The sequence below is a fragment of the Gopherus flavomarginatus genome, chromosome 7 (assembly GCF_025201925.1).
Source record: "Gopherus flavomarginatus isolate rGopFla2 chromosome 7, rGopFla2.mat.asm, whole genome shotgun sequence".
NCBI classification, from domain to species: Eukaryota; Metazoa; Chordata; order Testudines; family Testudinidae; genus Gopherus; species Gopherus flavomarginatus.
In genome coordinates, this window is record NC_066623.1 from 114,412,283 (window position 1) to 114,435,518 (window position 23,236).

General features: G+C 45.9%; 1 protein-coding gene across 4 annotated transcripts in view; it reads right to left on the reverse strand.

Moving 5' to 3' along the window:
- Window positions 1-23,236, reverse strand: part of RNF220 (ring finger protein 220) — a 331,783-nt gene that overhangs the window by 55,484 nt on the left and 253,063 nt on the right. For 2 of the 4 annotated variants that reach the window (XM_050961155.1, XM_050961156.1), the window contains 3 exons: window positions 18,486-18,528; window positions 7,564-7,607; window positions 6,317-6,449 (listed from right to left, as the gene is read on the reverse strand). In XM_050961155.1, coding sequence (XP_050817112.1) covers window positions 6,317-6,449; window positions 7,564-7,607; window positions 18,486-18,528 — 220 coding nt within the window. Of the gene's footprint in view, window positions 1-6,316; window positions 6,450-7,485; window positions 7,608-18,485; window positions 18,529-18,771; window positions 18,862-23,236 lie in introns of those variants that run through there. The other 2 variants (XM_050961157.1, XM_050961154.1) reach the window with 2 other exon arrangements.

The window sequence follows — 23,236 nt, forward strand, 5'->3', positions numbered from 1 at the left end:
TCCCTTGTAACAAAGAGCAACAGAAATGGAAGTTGTAAATGACTAATGCAAGCATCTTTCCCAATTGATCAGAGTTATGTAAACGGATGGGTAGTCAATGCTAAGATATTTCAAAACAAGTTTTCGTCCCACAACACTAGGGATGAGATCTCCTGATACTGGGCAAAACCTCTTACCACAGTATTACACACTGCACTTCAAGAACGCGTGTTCAGACACCATTATTGCTGGGGGGAGGCGATGTTACACCTCTTCAACAGTTTCACTGAGATGATTTCTATTTAAGCTCTCGCTTACAACAAGGACATGATTAAAAGCAGCATCTGGCAGATGTTGCACATTTGTGGATTTCTCCCCAATACTCTGAGGCTGCAGAGGGAGGGGACAAAGGAGAAAGAAGATTGCCCTTCCTGTCCAAGGCAGATTCCTACTTTAAACAAAGATCTCTCCCTGAAAGCCCCACGTGACCTATACATGTCTGACCTAGCCCCGGAAGAAAAAGAACTAGACTCCTATGTAGTTGTTAATGTTCTAGATTCACACAAGATGACAGTACCGGGTTTTAGCAAACAGATTTAGTGATGATGATTGCCAGTGTTTTAAAAAATGTGAAGGCAGTTAAAAATGCCAGTGAATCCTTATATGAAATGCCCACTGCACTCTCCAAGGCCAGAGAGCCATCGTGCCGATTGTAATACCTAACAATCACGTCACTGTTACCTTCTCCTGGGCTTCCATCTGTTGTTTCTGGACACACACTCAGCTCTCTGGGGCAGGGACGGTCTTTATTCCAGGTGTGCCCAGGGTCCAGTGCAATGGGACCTGATTTGGATCCCCGGGCACTACAACTTTAGCAATGTACAACCTACAGAGAAGTCCGATTCTCAAGGACAGCCTCTCCAGTCACAGATGAGACAATTCCCAATCAGGTTTTAGAGAGCACAAGAGCTCTGGCCCAGGAAACAGCACAGACAATATGAATATCCGAAGACGCTAAAGCTAAGTACTCAGCTTCTGGACAGAAAAGCTGTGCAGGCCGGCACGAGGGGGGGTTCAGTCACACTTGCTTTTTGGTATTTTCTGCAAAAAGCGGAAAAATCTGGACTAGGAACACAAGATCGGCCATTCTGGGTCAAACTAATGATCCATCTAGCCCAGTCTCCTGTCTTCCAACAGTGGCCAATGCCAGGTGCCCCAGAGTGATGAACAGAACAGGGCAGTTATCAAGTGATCCATTCCGTCGCCCAGTCCCAGCTTCTGGCAATCAGGAGTTTAGGGACACCCGAGGCATGGTTTTGCATCCCTGACCTTCTTGGCTACTGATGGACCTGTCCTCCATGAACTTATCGAATACCTTTTTTGAACCCCCTTATAGTTTTGCCCTTCACAATAGCCCCTGGAAAGGAGCTCCATAGGCTGGTTGTGTGCACTGTGTGAAGTAATACTTGCTTTTATTTTAAACCTGCTGCCTATTAATTTCATTGGGTGACCCCTGTCTTGGGTTATGTAAAGGGGCAAATAACATTTCCCTAGACAACTTTCTCCACCCAGTCGTGATTTCAGACCTCTGTCATATCCTCTCAGTCTCTCTCTTTCCAAAGCTGAACAGTCCCAGTCTTTTAAAATGCTGCTCATATGAGAGTTCCATGCCTGTCGTCATTTTCGTTGCCCTTCTTTGCACTTTCCCCAATTCTAAGATGCCTTTTGGGAGATGGGGTGGGCAGTAGTCAGGAGGTGGGTGTACTATGGATTACGAGATATTCAGTCTTGTCTCTCCCTTTCCTAATGGTTCTTAACATTCATTAGCTTTTTTGGCTGCCACTGCCCACTGCGCTGATCTTTTCAGAGAATTATCTACGAGGACTCCCAGGATCTTTTTCTTGAAAGCTAACAGCTAATTTAGACCCCATTATTTCGTATAAATAGTTGGGATTATGTTTTCCACTGCACATTACTTGACATTTATCAACACTGAATTTCATCTGCCATTTTGTTGCCCAGTCACCCAGTTTTGTGAGAGTCATTTGTAACTCTTTCCAGTCAGTTCTGGACTTAACTATCTTGAGTAATTTTATCCCATGTGCAAAGTTTGGCATTTCACTGTTTGCCCCATTTCCAAATCATTTATGAATACGTCGAACAGCACGGGTTCCAGTACAGAGCCCTGGGGGGCGCCACTACTTACCTCTCTCCATTGTGAAAACAGATGGCTAATTCCTATCCTTTGTTTCTTATCTTTTAATCGGTTACTGTTCTATAGAAGGACCTTCCCTCTTATCCCATGACTCCTACTTTGTGTAAGAACCCCTGATGAAAGCCCTTGTCCAAGGCTTGCTGAAAGTCCAAGTACTCTATATCCACTGGATCACCCTTGTCCACATGCTTGTTGACCCCCCCAAAAGAACTCGAATAGATTTGTAAAGGGAAATCATGCCTCACCAAGCAGTGTTGACTCTTCTCCAACATATTGTTTTCATCTATGTGTCTGATCATTTCGTTCTTTACTATAGTTTCAACCAATTTGCCTGGTACTGAGGTTAGGTTTACCAGCCTGTAATTGCCAGGATTGTCTCTGGAGCCTTTTTTAAAAATACATGTTATATTAGCTACCCTCCACTCATCTGGTCCAGAGGCTGATTTAAGTGATAGTTTATCTCTCAGTTATTAGTTCTGCAATTTCATATTTGAGTTTCTTCAGAACTCTAGGGTGATACCATCAGGCTCTGGTGACTTCTTACTTTTTAATCTATCAGTTTGGTCCAAACCCTCCTCTACTGACACCTCAATCTGGGACAGTTCCTCAGACATGTCACCTAAAAAGAATGGCTCGGATGTGGGAATCTCCCTCCTATCCTGCAGTGACAGCTGATGCAAAGAATTCCTTTGCAATGGTCTTGTCTTCCTTGACTGCTCCATAAGCACCTTGATCATACAGTAGCCACACTGACTGTTTAGCAGGATTCCTGCTTCTAATGTACTCAAAAATTTTTTTTGCTGTTATATTTTTGTCCTTAGCTAGTTGCTCTTCTCATTCTTTCTTGCCTGCCTTGTTATACTTTTATACTTGACTTGCCAACGTTTATGCTCCTGTATGTCTGAAGAGCATGATCACTGATGTGATTTTTGTACATTTAGACCAAAAAAACTAATAAAAGGCTACGAATTGTTCCCAGTCTGGGGATGGTATTGCAATACTGCCTGCTAGATCTGAGCTGGAACTGCGCAATAAACGCAGGCCACAATCTCCTATCCCCCCGGGCTGTGACATCTCCTCAGAGCAACACACACTATTAAAAGGGAAATTGATGAGACACATGGACATCTATTCTCCCTCAGTTTTATGCATTTCTTCATGTCATCTCTCTAGACACCAGCGACATCCACAAAGCCTAGCAAAGTCTGTTTGGCATTAAAAAGGCCTTTGATTTCCACATCACTGCTCCTTCTCAGCCAAAGGAATTGGGCCAAATATGGGGTCCAGAGTGGGAGGGGGTAATAATGGAACCACCAATCCTGCATGAAGCAGTTTTTATCATTGCAGGGCATCTCCAAAATGCTGCATCACACTGCTGGGATACAAATTAAGACCCCTTTGTCCCAGAAAGGAGGAGTCAACATTAATACAAGGAGAGGAAAAGGTGAGTTGCATTTAGTTCCCCTGAAACCACACAGAGCAGGTCTATCCAAGGAAGCCTCACCACGCTGGGAGTCAGAGGACAGGTATGCAAGAGGAGCTTGGGGCCCAGACAGGAGGGAAAGGCTTACATCACTTGTAACCTGTTTCAGGCAAAGAACCACCCGCCTCCCTACCCGTCTCCAAGCCAGGAGTTCCCATTGTCTAAAACAGAGATATCCAGCTGGCAGGCTGCAGGCATATTCTGGGGAAGCCTACGCAGGATTCTAGGGAGTCTAGGCTGAGAAGTGGTGGTAAAACATTCCCCTGCTGGGCAGAGAATACAGGTGCTTGGCTTGCCCTGACCAGTATACGCAGAGACCTGAGCACTTTTCACAACACACACAGAGAAGAGAGACCCTAGGTGGGAACTGCTGAGTCTGATGAGAGAGGGAGCATGTTGCGTTGTAGGGATCCCCTCCTCTCTTTGATTGGGGAATTTTTTCAGCCATGAAAGAACAGAGATTTCATCTTCCAAGTGCAGAGAGAGGAGACATCAGAATGGAAAGCCTCTTGTACTCAGCCTGGCCTTTTGGTAAGAACTAGATCCATCTGATGGCTGGCCGGACTATCAGGGATACAGAGTCCACAATCGATAGGTCCATTGGTGACTACTGCGATCCTGTGAAATATTCCCAGCTTGATTACCCCCATCTCATCTAGTGACAATCCCCTCATCACTTTCTGCACTCTTTTACCAACCAGCATTCACCACCCCCCTTTAAGACACATGGCATGGTTCTCCAGAGAGCAGAAGGAAACTCTGCACTCACTCGGAGGATGACCTGCAACATGGGACGTTACAATTAGATCTGTGTTGGATACTTGTGTTTGGAAGCATCCATGCATGGTAGGAGCAGCCCTCTACAGGGATAAGAGCATGGCCCTCTTTGCAGCTATAAGTTGGCTAACCTCTAACCAATTCACTCAGTGGGGCTATTGCATTTCCAAGACTCCTGTGCAGCTGACCCCTCTCAAAAGAGAACAATGAGCAAGGACTCTGCACGTTCATCAAGTTTAAATCATATGGGCTGTAGAGCTCTTTCCTGACCTGCAGCGTCATTTGAAATACTGTCCCTGTGACTGGGGTGGGACTGAAAGGTTAAGACGACACTCCAGTTAATTAGCTAGGAAGGACTGGGAATATTATCGGAGTGAGGTGACCCAGCGATAGCGTTAGGAGCCGAATGATGGAGTCTACCCCGCTCACCACAAGAGCCCACGGGAGAGGTCACGCAAGCACAGAGGGGCAGGAAATAGGGCAGACCGGTCATTGCTCATTTAACGTAAGAGGACAATCAGTACTGGAGCACTGATTGGACAACAGGAACAGACCAGCATCCCGTGTCCCATAATACCAATGCCAACGGATATGTTAATGAACAAAGTCTAATAGTCTGCACCGCATTTCTAAAGCATCACGTGTAGGCCTGTGAGTAAGCAGATGAAGCTGTGGGTTTGCAACAATTATTTCCGGGAGTCAGGAGCGCGCAGTATTGCCTTTGCCAGAAACTCCGAGAAGCTGCCTCATGTTCAGGGGCATCTGCTCCCCTATTCCCGAGTTACAACTGAATTCCACAGGAAGGCAAGCGTAGCTCAGGATGGCCAGGGTGTCACTTAACAGCTGGCAGGTGCTTGGGCATGTAAGTGTGACTCATTCCCTTGCAAGTCTCTCCCCTTGAGACATTTTAAATTAAAATCCAAGCTGGCGTATGAAGAGGTAGCATCCCTTCCTCTTTATCGAATGGCCAGAGCCGGCATTTCTGCTCTCATTAGGGCTGTGTGAGAGACTCTCTCCTTAGCGCTGGCAATTCACACCAGAGAAGAGTTTAGTAAATCCTGCTCTTGGAGGCCAAAGGGCTGAGTGTAAGCAAGAGGCCAGGGTCCCAGCTACAATTACATTCACCAGTAAAGCTCACACGAGGTCAAATTTTGCTATAACTCTCTCTCTCCTCTGTAACTGGTTTCCCTGTCACTGGGGACGGAACAGAAGAAGGAGGGAAAATAAAATGTGTTTGTCTGGGAGCCCTGAGGGCCTGCAGCACTGGAGGTACACAGCAGGTTGCTGGATTCTCATTTATCAGCCTTAAAAGGGATGAAGTGATAAATGCATAACCGGCCCTTTAATATTTTATGCAGGTGTTAAAGCGACTCCGCTGTCACCTTCAATACATCACCAGCGGCTGATAAACCAGCTTTCGTCACTCCAGGCTGGGAATTTTTACAATTTCATTTCTCTCTCCCCCAACCTTCAAATACATCCAGGTATTTCTTAATGTATGCAAACAAGGAATTGATTCCTTCCCAAGTGATCTCCCCTCTACCTGTTCCCAATCTCTCCCCCTACGCGGCTACGTTTCCTGAATACTAAGTAAAGCAAGTCTTCTGTATTGAAGATCAGTACAAAATGTTACCCTGATTTTCCCAGGTGTGGTAAGATTTGAAATCATCCCTGTGTAGTGCTGGCAAACCTTGAGGTTCCCACCCATCTTGAAAGGCAACACTGTGGGTGTTTATGCAGCCTGAACCCCTCCCTCTGAAGAGAAGCGACTGACTCAAGACTCTTTTTTAAGCACAGAAGAACTGTCCTCTCTGCATCTCAGATGTGCCTCAAGTCAGGGCCCCGTGAAACGCCACCGGTACCTCGGAACCCCCCCTCCAGGAGGGTGGTGGCACGTATCCTCTTCTGCCCACACCACTCGTATTCCTCGAAGCGATTGCCATTCTCGTTCTCAATGTCCACGGAGTCATCCTCGGTCATGCACGAGCCTTCTCTCTGTGCCGGGCAGAGGGGGCAGAGAATAAGACACCCTAAATTCCCTTGGGGGTTAGGACTGCTCCCACTGGGAGCTCTATCAGGAGTGGGTAGCAGCATCTGTTTCCCCACAACGAGCCTGATCCTGAGAGTCAATGGGAGCTGAGTGCGCTCAGGACCGCTCAGGATCAAGAAAATGAGCAGCAGTGGTTCCATTTTACATAGGGACACTTCAGCTTTAGTTCCCAGGACAATCGTGGCATGTTTCCAAATGCAACCTGTCTGGCACCATCCCAGCTCGTGACTTCCTGCCCATGCACTGAAACCAGCAGCTCCCTTGGTCCAGGAGCACAGGGTGGCTCCCTCAGCAGGGCCAGAAGTGGAAGGATTTCTCAGGACACCTGGCTCAGGAAGGCTGGTTAGAAAACAGTTCTTTTAAAACACGCTTCACCTGGGACGTTCTTGCCGGGTGTTTGTAAAGCGTCCATGACTGGCAGAAACAGGAAACTACAGAACGCCCAGAGCTCCCACCCTCCCCCGTGCAGCACGTCTATGGAGTTTACCCCTCGGTCTTTGGAAGGCTAGTGAAGAGACAGGGCTTACAGCTCCACGGGAAGGTGGCGGAGGAGTTTTGAGAGACCCTAACTCCCGGTGTTCAATGCTCAAGAGGCATTTTTAACAAATCTATTTTAAAAGGGCAACATCAAAATGGCTGTTAAAGCAGAACAGAAAAGAAGAACTCTTGCTGTGCTAGGCAGGAATCTTAACATATTACACAAGGCTTCAGATGGCCAAAGGCCTGCAGAGTTTGGTCTATTAAGCTGGAGTTCATTATTAGGGCTTGGGGGACATGAAAAAACAAAGCTTCTAGCATGAGGCAGGCAGAAACCTATATGGAGCAGTCTTCCAGGCATGAGGAGACTGCAGCTCCCAGCCAGCGCATCCTGAGCCCTGGCCTTTAACCCAGCAGGGTTGGTTTCTGCCCTGGGTGGGAAGGGCAACTGCAGAGAGAGTAGGGAGAAGGGAATGGCAGCAGAAGGTCCCACTGCGCCTCTACCTTTGCAAGGCATTGTTCCACATGTCTACTCATCTCCTCCTCGGATCCCGACAGAGGCCGGCTGCAGAGGGGACATACCTGCCCTTCGTCTTGCTTCCTCCGTTTCATTTTCCCAATCCGAGCTGCATGGAGAGACCGGGGAGAGAAGAAAAACACAACACCTTTATAATTGCCAGAGCAAGCCTCTCACCTGCCTGACCCCCCCAACAATAAACTCCTTAGCAGAGGCTGTGTGGACAAAGGAACATGGATTCACTGACTTTAAGAAGGCCAGAAAGGATGATTGTGATCACTCAGCCTGACCTCCTGAATAGCACAGAGCTGAGAATTTCCCCTCACACTTCCTGCATCAAGCCCATATCCAGGAGCTGAGCTAGAGCATGTTTTTTAGAAAGACATCCAGACTTGCTGGAATGACTATGTGATGGAGAATCCAACATGCCCCTAGTTCTTCCAGTGGCAGTCACCCTGACTAAGGTCTGGTCTACACTACGCGTTTAAACCGAATTCAGCAGCGTTAAACCGAATTAACCCTGCACCCACCCACACAACAAAGCCTTTATATCGATATAAAAGGATCTTAAAACCGATTTCTGTACTCCTCCCTGACGAGGGAAGTGGCGCTGAAATCAGTATTGCTGTGTCGGATTAGGGTTAGTGTGGTCGCAATTTGATGGTATTGGCCTCCGGGCGGTATCCCACAGTGCACCACTGTGACCGCTCTGGAAAGCAATCTGAACTCGGACGCATTGGCCAGGTAGACAGGAAAAGCCCCGTGAACTTTTGAATTTCATTTCCTGTTTGCCCAGCGTGGAGCGCTGATCAGCACGGGTGGCGATGCAGTCCCAAATTCAAAAAGAGCTCCAGCGTGGACTGTACGGGAGATACTGGATCTAATCTCTGTATGGGGAGACAAATCTGTTCTATCAGAGCTCCGTTCCAGAAGACAAAATGACAAAGCATTTGAAAAAATCTCCAGGCTATGATAGACAGAGTCCACAGCAGGGACTCAGCACAGTGCTGTGTGACAAGCATAATGGAAAGCCAAAGAATCTAATGGACGCTCATGGAGGGAGGGACGGGGGACTGAGGACTCCAGCTATCCCACAGTCCCTGCAGTCTCCGAAAAGTATTTGCATTCTTGGCTGAGCTCCCAATGCCTGAAGGGTCAAAAATATTTTCCCAGGTGTTTCACGGTATATGTCGTCAATTTACCCCAGTAACAAAAGGCTAAACGGGCTCCAGGGTTGCCATGCTATGGTGTCTGCCAGGGAAATCCAGGGAAAAAGGGCGTGAAATGACTGTCTGCCGTTGCTTTCACGGAGGAAGCCCTAAGTGACGACATTTACCTAGAATCACCCGCGACACTGTTTTTGCATTGTGATTTCAACCCAGAATTCCAATGGGCGGGGGAGATTGCGGGAACTATGGGATAGCTACAGAAATCGATACTAGCCTTGGTACATGGACGTACACCGCCGAATTAATGTGCTTAGTGTGGCCGCGTGCACTTGACTTTATACAATCTGTTTTACAAAACCGGTTTCTGTAAAATCGGAATAATCCCGTAGTGTAGACATACCCTTATGTGAGAGAATTAAAGCACTGGAGGGTCACATCAGAAACTGGGTATACAGAAGTTGTGTGAATAGCCTGCTATGTATAGATAACAGCATGGAAGAAACAAGGGAGTGAGGGTGACGGGTAAAATGGACAAGGCTGCAGACAGATAAAACTGAGGGACAAACAACAGAGGAACACCTAGGCTGAAGTAGTAAGCCACGTAGAGAACAATATGAGTGAAGGGATGTGTGATCGAGACATGCCAAGAAACGTAACCCACTCAGGAAAAGAAGTGGTGTGTGACAAGCAGCATGTATACGGCACGGAATACATCAAATACGGATAAGGGTGACAAGTGATCAGTTAGGTAACATGAGGATGGTGGATGTGTGATGGTAAGCAAGCATAAAAGAGTAGAAAAGAATGTGGACTGTTGAGCACAGATGGAAAAATGCAGGACCTCTACACGTTGGACCAGCATGCACCTGATGATGACAGCAACATTCCACCAGTGTCCCTTGATAGAGTAACTGATCACTGCCCTAGCCTGCTCTGCTTTACTTACGCTTGACTGAGGTGGGGATAGTATCCCCAAAATTCTTTTAATAAAGCTTTAAAACTGATGAATTTAATAACTGGGTGTGGACTGTGCCTTTTGCCCAACAGTTACAAATTCACACCTTGTTTTCTAGCCTGGACTATCCAGTGGTTGGACCCAGTTCTGCCTTTTTTCTGATGGCTCAAAGAGCCCTTCGCTATCAGAAATTTCCTCTTCATGCAGGCACTTGCTCAGAACCCTGCAAGACTTGAGGTTTAGTTGCCTGAGGTGTCCTGCTTAAGTTACACAACAGTCACTTTCAACCTCTCACGCTCCCATTCATGCCTGAATATTCCCTTCCTAGAATGTCAGATACAGTTAGGCGCAACATGTGCAGGGTAGGCAGGTTGGTTTTGGATGAAAGAAAGGTATTCTGCATCCCAGGATAGGGCTTTTAGTCTCCCTGGTTCTTAATCTGATTTGCATTTGTGTTACTTTTATTTAAAGTACACCCAAGCCACGTACTGAAAAATTGGAAGCTGCACTGTGCGCACAAGAGAGCAATCTGGGGAAAAGACACAGAGTCATGCTGATTAGGAAAAGCAGCTGAGAGAGCCTGTTACTTAATCCAATCTCTGGTTAATTTGAGCCATCGTTAAATGTGATCAAAACATCTGGAACCAAATCATTTGCATTAAAAAGAACTTCTGTCCTTTATTATGATGGCTTTAGGCAGGCATTACTGGATAGCTCAATCATTGGCTGGAGAAAAGTCTCTGTTTAATTAACAAGGAAGGTCAAAATTCTGAACACGAGACAAGTAAGAGCCTAAGGAAAGTCCATGTGGTAATGAGAGATGACACCACTGAAAATTTGTGCTAGTCAGAGATCGGTATTGACATTGTAAGCACTACCACGTGCTCCGAAAGCGGCGATGTTCATGCCAGCGTCCGGATGGATAGCAATATCAAAGCGAGAAGGGGAAGGTGCTGCTGAACTAGCTAGGTGACGGATAACAAAGCAGGGAGACAACAGACATAGAATTGTCACCCGTTCAGCGTATCCATCTCACAGAATGAGCTCAACTAAGATAGTCGCACTGGGGATGCAAGAGTCCTGATCGTTTTAGTAGGGCTTTCTTGGTTTGCCTGGACAAACTTACCCCTGTATCTGGGTGCCCGACTTACAGAGCTCTGGGCCAGAATACTCACTGCACTCCATGTGTTAGGACAGAATCAGAGTCCCTCAAACCTATTCCCTGAGAAAAACTTCTTCCTAAAGATACTCTCCCTGCTCCTGGCACTGCTAGAGGAGATTGTGCAAAGGCAGCTACTGCTCCTAGAGTACATACAGCAGCCTGGAAACAATGGAACGCCTCCAGGGACCAAATCCTGTTTACAACGAGGATGTTTCCTAAGCTAATACACACTGGTGTCAGCAAACCCCTAAAATCTACCCACCCTGCCTGCTCCAGAATCCTATCTATCTGCCATCTCATGTGGGCTAAGGGTTATCGACAGGATAATAACATACCTGCCTCCCAATATAAGCTTCAGATGCTTCAACATTTCTGGGGGGAAGCGCTCCTCGAGTTTCAGTATCTGTTTTGTCTGCTCTAAACCAGATGTTTCACTCACTGTTATCACCTCCTTCCTCCCAAGGGAAACTAGTATTTTAAAGTCAGCTTTACCCAGAGAAGTGACTCTAATAAGGCACCACAGGGCCTTACTTATGATCTCAATAAGTCCAGATCAACTCTGCTCCATTCCTAAATAAATCAGAGTTTTTTTCTAACTGCCCGCTAAGCAAACTCCACCTGGGGTCTGAGAGTCAAGTGGGGCATGCTCTAGCTCACACTTTACCACCCACAAGAGTGATTTTTGCAATCCTGGTTAGGTTTTTTGGGATGATATTCCATGCAGATTAGAATCCAGCTCCCTCTCCCATAGCTCTGCAGAGGCAAAACAGTTAACAGGCATAGTAAGAAGTAACATGACCTTACTATAGTCAGAAGAGGTGACTACACATGCAGATTAGTTAAGGGAAAAGATAATCAGCAGTGATATATAAAGAAATTCACTCCAATGAGATTCCCCAGATCTCTAAGCACTGTGTACATACTGGTCTCATTCCTCTGTCCCAGCCACCTTCACTTTTTTAAAAACAGTAGGGAAACGGCAGCACGGAAAAGTTAAAAGCAGCCTTGCAAGTATCCCCTTGCCCAATCACCCTAGGGAAAGAAACCTGTTTGCTGGCCACGTTAAATGTTATTACATGTCGTCTTTTTTTTTCTCATTGCCACCATTATCCAACTGAGGCACTAACAACATACCTAACAGGCAGGCAGTTCGTGTGTCCGGGCTGGTAAATTAACCCAGCCTCGCAAAGCGGTCATGAGACAGTGACTTGGGGCAGGTGGAGTCAGCATCAAGATTGGGAACTGAATCCAGGTCTCTCTCAGTGCCATGCTAGATCCAACAGACTGCACCCACCCCAGTGTGCCTAACTCCCTAGCAGAGACAAGTGCTCTTTTCCTTTACATTATAGTGCCAGGAGTGAAACAGCCACTGGAGGAAAGAGGTGTTGAAACCAAATTCCTCTGCCATTTCCATTCTGTGGTCATTAGCAGTGGCGTGGTGTTATTGGAAGCGAACGGTGCCCCGGTGAGGGTTGAGAGCAAAAGGGAATGCTGCATCCTAGAAAGCACATACCAGGCAGCATTTCCTATACACGCCACGGAGCTCAGCTATCACTTCCAATCAGCGCAGAAGGGCTAGAGAGGCCCCAAAGGCAGGGGCTGATTGTGGAGCTGTCCCGAAGGGGAATGGCTCAAAAGAACACGCAAGTGAGACCACAGTATTGTTAATTAGTGCTGATAGATGCGATCATTTCTAATTAGCTCACTAATCCCTCTCCCCTGTGCTCCTGTCGCAAGAACAAAAAGGGGGGCCGGGGTTTTTTCCTGTCCTTAAGCCAGTAAGATAAAAGCATCGAAATCCTGCGGTAAGCAAGAGGAGAATGGAGGATTTCACTTGAGAGCCCCTGAGTGCTATCGAGAAGGTGTGTTCTAGAGAAGAAGCGGCCTCATTTCAATCTCTGATTGAACAAACCCTCTCCAGTTATTATTCAAGACTTCTGTCAAGAAGTGAGGAGTTCATCGATTTTTATTAGTATTAATAATTATTATTAGGCTGTCAGAGGTCTTTTCAGCACCATCGTGGCCTCAATTTTAACTGATGTGCTTGATCAGCGTTACCCCAGACTATACCACATGTGCTCTCACCTGTGCGGCGCCAAATAACCACTCGGTTTGCCCTTTCACGGCGGGTGTAAGTGGCACCTCAGTACTGCCACTCTCGCAAGGGAGTCAAAGGACACAACCAGGAGCAGAGACAAGGGCACGTTTGCCATTTGTTCTCAAGTGGTCTAGGATTGCCCAGCTGCTAGAGCCTGTCCCAAGAAGACACTTCCTTCCCAGAAATCAGAGCTTCAGCAGTTTGGGGGTTAGCAGGCCACAGCACACGGACAAGCAAGTGGAATAGTGAAGGAACTGAAACCTCAGCCCTCTGCTAGACAGGGGGTGAGGTCAGGCCTTTGGATCAGCCCCCAGAGGCAAGACAGGCAGGTGAAGTTGCTTCTCTCTTCTGCTACTGGTCACCCTGGACTGGACAAGCCGAGATGCTGCTGCCAGTGTGGAAAGGAGAACCAAAGACCACTGCTTGCTAGTATCGGCTCTGGGCACTGAGAGTGCTGGATTCAAAACTGTTGTTGCTATTATTGCTCAGTTCACACCCTCCCACACGTACAGCGGACCCCCATCCACTTCAAGCTACTGGAGCATGCCCTCCGGCACTTCTTTCAAATTTGCTTGCACTCTGGCGATCAATGGTAGCTAGGGATGCTGGGCAGGTAAATTGCCATCTTTCTGTAACAGGGTCTCCCAGATCAGTGGCTGCTCCCCTCCTGGCCTAAACATTCCTAGTCACTTCTGATCATATCTCCCACAAAGCATCTCAGCTGCAGGGTGAAGTGAGTGACCTGGTTTTAATTTTCACTACCACCTGTGTAAGAGCCTCAGTATCAGAGAACTTCCCGTAATCATGGTGTGTGTGTGTGTGTGAGATATATATCACATCACTGATATATATTTATCGCACCACATACATTAATAACCACTAAACACAAAATATCAACATAACATTATATCGCATATGTATTTCTACCAGTTACATGGCCTGAACTGTCCTATGTCTTTCCATATCCTGTTCACTTATGCTAAATATCCCATAACACTTTGCAAAGCTGATGCCAGCTTTGGCATTAGAAATAGAAAAGTTGTCAAAGGCAAAATACATTAACTTTCTGTGCCGATACAAGCTGGAGAGGGGCTTTCATAGACCAGCACCTGGAATGCTAGGATCCAAAATAAAGATGAGGAAGGTACAGAACAACAAGTTAAGAAATCCAGATGAACTGGTGGGTTGGATTTTAGTGATGCGTAAAGAGTTTTGTAACTTGTAGAATTATCCTATAAATATAGCAGCTGAAACGTATAACTTTGGGAGCACACCTGCCTACGGTGAATCTCACAATGCTGCATGAGATAGCTCCCCAGAAGCTGCTATTGTACTGAACCTTTCTTCCTGTACTCTGCTATTATTGACTTTTAGCAATAAACCTGAGGATACTGGTTATTTGGGTTCCTGTATATATTCCATAACGAATCGAAGTGCAGTCAAGCAATTGAGTACAGAATTTCAACAACCAGGGGAAGATCTAGCCTACCTGAGAAGCCAAAGTGACGAGCACTACATAAAACACTAAAATACAAAGAGCCAAAAAAGATCAATGGTACTTTGGGTGGTTCACTGAGTGCAGACCTAATTAACAGCAGTTACTTAGGACACACTACTACTGCCCAAACAAACGAAGTACAGATACTGTCATTTTTAAAGAAATCCTGTATTCTCTCCCTTAGTTTCACTGGGCTGTCATTTTTTGCCCTAACTATGGAAGCAAGAACTGCTAATGGCAGCTTCAGTCCCGCAACAGACACTGTTCAGTGGTGCGCCATGCAGGTGCACAAGACTATGCACACAAAGCCCAACTGGCTTAGACAGGCATCCATTGGCATAGAGTTAACAACAGGTTTTAGGTCAGTGTCAGCATAGGACTCAGTCAGACTCTCAGAGGAGAGGGAACTGTACATGAGACACCTTTTCCAGCTCTACTGAGCTTTTTACAAAGATCATAGAATCAGAGGGCTGGAAAGGACCCCAAAAGCTCATCGAGCCGAGCCCCCTGAACTGAGGTAAGACCAAGTCAACCTAGGCCAGTCCTGAGAGGTGTTTGTCCAACCTTAGACACCTCCAACGATAGGGATTCCATAACCTCCTCTGGAAGCCTATATCTATCCTTATCACTAGGAAGGTTTTCCTAATATCTAATCTTAATCTCTCTTACTGCAGATAAAACCCATCATTTCTTGTTCTACCTTCACGTTCAATAGCAGTAAAAAACCAAAAACACATTAAAAATATTTTGATGTATTAGCTGGCACCAGGGCTGGTAACACTTTGGTGAGACTCTCACAACCTTCTGGGGCCCAGAGCAGTCACCAGGAAGAATGCTTGATCCAGGAGAACATGGACAGCAACGGTAGTGGTAAAGCCAGCTCAAGAACAGGAGAGTGCAAGAGAATGGCGACTTCTCCAGATGGTCAGAATTTAAACTGTTTGGGATCTTGTATACAATCTAGAAGACACAGAATCCCAACTCCAAAAAGTGCGCACAAGACCCTCCTGAACAACACAACATGAGCTTATTACAGGTGAAAGATGCTGGACTAATACACAAAAAACAATTGGAAACTCTAGTACAGAATGTAGATTTCCACTTGGTGTCTCCCACATGAAACATGTTAAACTTGGGTTCCAGAACCTGCATCAGCTTCTATCCTGCTTGCAATTCAAAGGGTTTGCTCTATAGAACTAAACTTCTGGACTATCAGGAGTTTTAGGTTAGGCCCCAATCTCCTTTAACTGTAAACCCTATCATAATTTCGTCAGGGATCAACTATGCTGCTACCAGGTCTATAGCTGTAGTCTATGTTTACCCCTAGGAGCCATGTTTCTCTTGTTACTCTTCTTTGACAGCTGATATTGATAACAGACTGATTAAAGAGCAGTAAGTCACCAGAACCGGATATGTATTTAAGAGTTCTGAAGGGATGTAGGAACGAGATGTCTGAGCCATTAACAGAAATAAATGCTCATTAAAATCAGCTACTGTGCTGGAGAACAGCAAATCTTTTATCCCCCTCTGTAAGAGAAAGCCACTATAGATGATCCTGGAATTAGATCAGTGAGTCTTACCTCAACACCAAGGTACAAACTGGTTGCAATAACAATTAAAAATAGTTTAAAAACATCTAGATGAATAGGGACACGTTAGTACGGTTTCTGCAAAGGAAACATCGGACTCTCTAATCTATTAGAATTCTTTGAAGTGTCAGCAAAATGACGGAGAGAGGAAAACCAGATGACAATATATTTGGATTTTCAAAAATCTTCTGAACAAGTCCCACATAAGAAGCTAATAAAGAAACTAACTTGGAGTTTGGATGCTAAATTGTCATATGGTGAGAAGTTAAGTTCTCTTATGGATTAGAAATTGGCCAAGAGATGGAAAATAAAGATTAATAAATGGTAAACATTCAACATGTTTAAAGGTTCTCTATTCATCAATTATCTGGAAAAGGGAATGAATTGTAAGGTGGCAAAATATCACAAAGACATTTATTAATACAAGAGAAGACTGAGCAACTCTAGAGGGAAATATGATAGCAGGTGACACTCAGTGTTGACAAATGCAAGGTAACGCCCAGTGGAAGGAATAAACTGAACTACTCATGTGCACAGCTGGGTTCTAAACTAACCAACTATGTGGAAAAAGGACCCAGGCGTCACCGTAAACCTCTGCTCAGCCCCCAGCGATGGCTAAAGCAAACAGTATTAGGATGTATAAAGAATGACTAGGATGTACCAAACTGATAATACCATTATATAAATCAACAGGACACCCTCATGCGGAATACTGTGTTCAGTTCTAGTCACCATGCCCCAAAATGGATATCGCAGAAATAAAGGAGATTCAGGAAAAAAAAGTGACAAAAGTGATCTACAAGTCTAACAACCCCCTTTTAAATGATCAGCCCTAGTTCATATAACCAGCCAGTAGCAAAGCCCACTAGAATTTAAAAGGTCCAGGTTCCTTATCCTATACTTAGATAATACTGCAGCCCTACCTTGGGGTAAAATCCTGGCTCCAGTGAAGTCAATAGCATAATTCTTGTTTTGTCAGTAGTCAGAGATAATGTTGTCATAACCACGCAGCTAGGTTCAAAAATTCTGAGTACTTCTAAGATGCAAAATTTAGGGGTGTTAAAATCTCTCTTAGCAAAAATTTCCAATGCTTATTCTCAGTCCAAAGGTGATTTGTGTGGCAAGAAGGGTTGATGGAATTCTGTCTGAGATTGCCATGCATGGGAAAGAGGTATTTTCCATCACTGAACACTTATCAGATTTATTTTTTGTGCTGAAATTTTTTTAAAATGTTCATGCTTCTTGCCCTGGATTCAGTTGACAATGAGAGCCAGTACACAGGATTTTTTTTTTTTATATAAAGACTCTGGGTTTAGAAATAAAGTTTTAAGATTTTGAAATTTTGCTTAACACGTTTTTCATTTCTTTAGCACAATGCTAAGGTCCAATACTCCAGATTATACACACATACTAGTACCCAAAATAGAGTTTCAGTTAGGATCTTCTGTTATTTTGTTTAAATCCTCTATTTGCTTAGAAGCAGCACAAGGAAATTCAGTGTAAGAACTACATCAATGCAGCTTTGTGGGTGTATTTCTGAACCATCAAAAGTCAGGAAATTCCAAATTAAAAATCTCCCAGGAACTGTAAATTGGCTTCATCATCTATATTTAAGCAAGTTTAACAGTAAATGTAAATATAAAATTAGACAAATATTACTATTGCTACGTGAATAACGTTTGAATTTTCTGATCTTAGCGAGTTCAAAGTTTCACCATGAAGTTGTATTGAATTGGCTTTGGTTGAATTAAACAGAACAAAAAACATTCTACTGACTTATCTTCATGCACTGAGAAGGAAATATGTCATTAAAGAAAATTGATAGCAATATTTGATTTTTAAATGTAAAATGTTTTTCACTAAATAAAAATATTTATTTTCCAATACACTCAGGTGTACAATGAAACAAGTGGATCAACACTGCTAGAGGGTCGAGGGGAGGAAATCAGAGGATTTGCATTGATGCCATAGACTCAAGTACACTGAAAATTGCTACTATCAACGTTTATTGTTAAGGCCTTGACCCTGAAACGTGGACCACACAGCTAAGTGACATGTCATAGCTAAGATCCTAAACCTGGAAGATGTTCTATGCATGCAGACCAAAGAAGAACTTGTAGGAACACAGCCTAAGTGATATACTCCAATATTAAATGTTACTTTCAATTATTTACAAAGCAAATACATAAAAATATATAGAAACAACTTAGTGCTCAGCAAAAGTTAGATTACTGTTCATACCTGCATTTCTTCATTGTAAGATGAAAATGGAGTTAAAGGAATCAGAAATGATTCTGTATCCTCTGGTTTTTCGGGAGGGGGTGGGAGGAAAGTAACAGGACTGTAAAGCTGGCACAATTTGACTGAGGGAGATGATAGAAACAGGCTTTTAAACAGCAAGGTGAAAGGAACCAATTAATGCCTCAAAGTAACACGGAGGGCGAGAGAAGGGAAAGGCTGAAACGCCCTGACTGTGCCAGTGAAAGGCACAGGTGCACCGTCCCCGCTGCACTCACCATTCAGCCTGGTCTGCCTGTTCGCTCTCACTCTCAGGAAGGTCTGCAAAGGAAGAAGAGCAGAGCAGTGTCAGGGCCCGGCTGGGGAGGAACCTGGGCAGCGGCGCCCCCATCGCGGGGCGACCCGCAGCCTTCGCCCACCTCAGTGGCGGGGGCGGGAGGCCAAGGCCAGCGCCCCAGGGAGACGGAGACGCGCTCCTCGGGTCACTCCCCGCCATGTAAACACCCTGCTCGCTCCCCGCCCGCGCAGCCCCGAGGTAAACACACCCGCAGGCCCCGCACCCACCTCCTCCCGGCCCCCGCCGCAGGGCCCCTTCCTCCCGCTCTGCATAGCCGCAGGCGCCGCGGCCGGCACGCGGTGGGGCGGGGATCCGGGCCCCGGGCGGCCGGGGATGCCGGTGGATGCAGCGCGGCCCAGCCAGCGCCTCCGATCAGCTCCCAGCGGCCGCCGCCATGTTGGGCCCGGTCATGTGACCCGCCGCCGAGCGGGGTGAAAGTTCACGGGGAGGAGGGGGTTCCCATAGCAACCGGCAGGCGGCGGGGGCTGCGCGGCCCAGGGACCCCCCAGCCAGGGGGTGCAGCCCCCGAGCGGGGCCCTGCAGACCGGCTGCCCCAGCGACCCAAAGCCCCTGCCTGGGTCATGAGATCAGAACAGCTCGGGGCGCGTGTTCCAGCCTCCCTCAGTCCCCGGGCAGGGACCTGCTGGGGAACAGACCAAGCTCCAGTCCCATCGGAGGGCCTGACTCTGAGCCGGGCCGCAGGGACACCACCAAGCGATCGCGACAGTCCCAGTACAATTGCACCTGCCCTGCACCCCCTCCCAGCCTTCCCCAGCACAGAGCAGGGCCTGCTGCCTATTAGTCACTATAGTCACACTGCACATCACTCGTGTGCACGCGGAAACCCACAGCGAGCAACACCGCTAGCCCCAGTCCAGCAAACACACACAACGTGTATTCCGGTGGGCTCTACTCCATCAGAATAATTTCAGGGCATGACTAACGATTTTACCAACTACGTCCTTCACAATGAATACAATGGTTCTTATTCTGTTCCCTTGCTTTGAAATCACAATTAATGGTTGCAAAAAAGACTAATGCAAACAGGTGTTCTCTATTCTGCTGTGTAAGGCCCTGATCCTGAAAACATTTCTGTACATAATTAACTTTACTCACAGGAGTACTCCTGTTAAAGTCAGTAGGAGTAGACTTTTATGCTTAAAGTTAAGTAAGGTGAAAGTGTTTGCAGGATCAAGACCTAAATTGCTGTAGGGATGCTGAAAAAAACAGGTTAACCAATGCAAAAAAAACCCCCTTTTAAATCTTTAAGACCCTCCAAATGTTCTCCTAAAACCCAGTTTTTTTGAATTGCTGGAATATAATGGAATCTCCCACACTGTGTTCCCAATGCACCCACTGTAACAGTGGGAGAGTAGCAACGTTTTGCAGCATTTTAAAATACACTATAAGCTGGAGCCGGGATACAGGATAAAATGGCAGGTCACTACACTGCAGAGTGTCTAAAGAGTCCTGAAATAATTGACCCTTTGTATATCTTTCCTCCCTTGCTTGAGGTGAGATTACTCACAAATAGGAAGAGGAAAAAATAGAAGGAAACATTTGGCGTTCAACTGAAGTTTATTTTCATATTTGTATGTAGAGCAGTTTTATGCCAGTAACCCCAGTACAGACAGGTAAGAGAGGTGAACACACCCTGAATTCCAATTTCATTAGCATTTACGCCCATGCTCTCCCACTGAAGTCACTTGGGTTGGAGAGGTGTAACAGGGACACAGAAGTGGGATCAGCCTAGTTTTGTGTGGGAAGAATTTTTTCAAATCCCTTTCAGATTTCTACCCTCTACGGCAGCCACCAACCATCCTAAGCAATGGCTGCCATGCCTGTTCTGATTAATGAGACAACCAACAAATGACATAAGACTGTCTCTTGAGTGTGGCTGCACCCACCACAAACTGCAAAGTGAATGAAATTCTCTATAGTTCATAGATTGGAAGACACTGGTTTGGGAGGTAAAACAGTTGTAAAATGCATATTATTGGGTTTTTGAAAAAGGGTAATTCTTGCTTCAAGCAAAGCCTCAGCTGCCAGCTTCATTCTAGTACAGCAAGCCTCCTGCGGGTGTGTTTTATTGGTGTCTTGTTAGAAGCTTTATCCATATTATCTGATGCACACAGGTCGTCGGTGGAATCTCTCTTAGCAACTAATGCCAGAACCCAGAGCATCACAATTAGATAATATTTTTCCTTCTGTGTATAGAAACCTCTAACTCAATCTGGAGTTTAGTGGGCACCAAAGGGAAGTCATTCACACTCTACCATTCAAACACACATCGGTTTATGTGTTATCCTTGAGTAGGAAGAGAGAAGACCATGGCCTATAAAAACTAGATGGGTTGGACCAGTGGAGCCGGGGAGAGGAAAGTGGAAAGGAAGCTCTGCAATAATAATGCAGGATTCCTTGATCTCTTTGTCAGAGGCCATCAAAGCAATATTAGTAGTTGTGGCTGTTAGAACGTCAAAAGGGCTGTTAGAATATCAAAGCAGCTCATATGAAGGCAGAGGGAGTTTGGCTTTTTAGTTTTTTATGCAGATGCACCCCACTCAGATGCCACCCCATTTTGCTCTGTTTGGGAATGTACGGTGCAAATGCCTGGTTTAGTACATTAGGACCTGGACCTGTGAAGTGCTGAGCACCACATGTGAGGTGTTAAGCATTCTCAAACTATCATCAATCTCAACGGGATGGGGTCACTGCGGCCCAGATTAGATTCCTAAATTCCATTGAAATCAATGGACATCAGGAGCCTAATATCTTGGAGGTGTTGGGCCTCAGTGATCAGGATCAGGCTCCTAGCTGGTTTGTGTGTGACAGAGATGTCAACAAAAACATTAACTCGCACATTTCCATCCATCTGTCAAGGCAGATATACAGGCATGTAACTACCCCCTATTGAAATGCACAGGGTTAGACATAAGGGGCACAGATTAAAAATCCTATTTGAAAGCAATATTTCTTTCCCTGAGTAGCTAAAAACACCTCAGATTACTAAAACCCACACAACTGCAATTATCTGATTTCATTTTCTGCTTTTTTTTCTTTTCTTTTTTGCATTGTGCTCAACTTGGACAGTTTCCTTCCTCTTTCTAGTCAGTTTCACCTGGAGGCTCTGGTAGACGCGCCAAAGGCTGCAATATCTGAGTGCCCAATGAAGCTGTGGGAGGCTTCAACCTAAACAAAATCTGCTTCCTACCTCAACCCCTTAACTTCACGAAAACAGTCACATTAGCTTCTCTTAAAACAGCTGCTCTTTGTTTGTTTAAACCCAACCTACATTTTGTGCCTACTTTATGCTACATTTCTGCCTTTCACTTTTTCTAGGTAATTTTTTTTTATATTTTTGCCACAGGGAGAGTTAGCAACGTAGCTCACATCTTGCATGGTGCTAACGCCTAAAGCTTGCTGCAGCTTTTCTCTGGGATTTGAAATGCAGTGACCATGTTTTCACAGCACACTCAGTTACTGAATCAGAGTTGCTGATTCTTGTTTCTACATCTTTATTGAATTAAGCTACAGCCTGTTTCTGGGTAGAGGCTCACTCTTGCGGTTCAAATAGCAGAGAGAGGTGAGGCTTTGCTGGACAAGGATTTCAACCACTCATTTTTACTTACTTCACGTATTATTCAGCCACAAATATTCCACAGCAGGCTTCCCTAACCCATTCAGGGTGTTCTCTCCCCCCAGAGAAGGTGCCTGAAATGTTATCCTTAAGACAGGAGGAGTGTTTCACTCTAGAGGTTTTTTTCTTTTTGTTATTCTCCCTTGGCAATGCCGGTGGATAGATACTAGCAAGGAAACTGGCAAGGCTTGATGCCTACTCACTATGCAGGCAAAACTCCCATTGAATTCAGTGGTGTGGGATTTGAGTGCCAAAGGGGAATTGAATTGGGTCCAAAGTAAATGAACAGGGCTGAAATGCCTGTGAGAATGGAAGGAATGAGACAGCTGGGAAGAGATTTGGAGCTACGATCATCATCTCAATGTCATGCATGAACCTTCCCTCTCAGGGGAAGCAGCAAGAAGCATCTTCCTTCATCTGCCCATGCTTCTAATCTGACCGCTCCCTTTATCTCCCTCATTCGCTCCCGGCTTTGCACCTTCTTCACACCTTCTCCCTGCGCAACTGCTGTGCCTGGAAAAGCCTCCTTCTTCGTGTTTCCACCCTCCCCTCCTCCAGAAAACACCCAGAGAGCCACTTGTTCACAGAAGCATGCTATCTGGAAAGACCTCACATCACTGTATGGCAACGTCCTGTACTATACCAACTTGCAACATCACGGTCAAGCCAAAGGTCCTGCACCAAGCTCCAATCAATGGGCTTGGCACAGGGGGATTCTGTGCCGGGCAGTGTCTGGGGCCAAATCCAATCCTCAGACCTTGGAGCCACTCCGTAGCCACTAGCGCCTTTGTGGCCGCTCTCCCTGGGCATGTCTTCACTAGCAACGTTAAAGTGCTCCCAGCGCTGGTGCACTGTCTACACTGCCACTTTACAGCGCTGAAACGTGCAGTGCTCAGGGGGGTGTTTTTTCACACCTCTGAGGGAGAAAGTTGCAGCAGATACTTATGGTTACTCCTAAGGTAGGCTTCTCATCTACGCGCCAGGTAGGATCCTGACATGTTCTAGCTGCCAAAGGCCAGCGGCTCAGTGGCTGTAGGCTGAGGTTATGGTTGTAT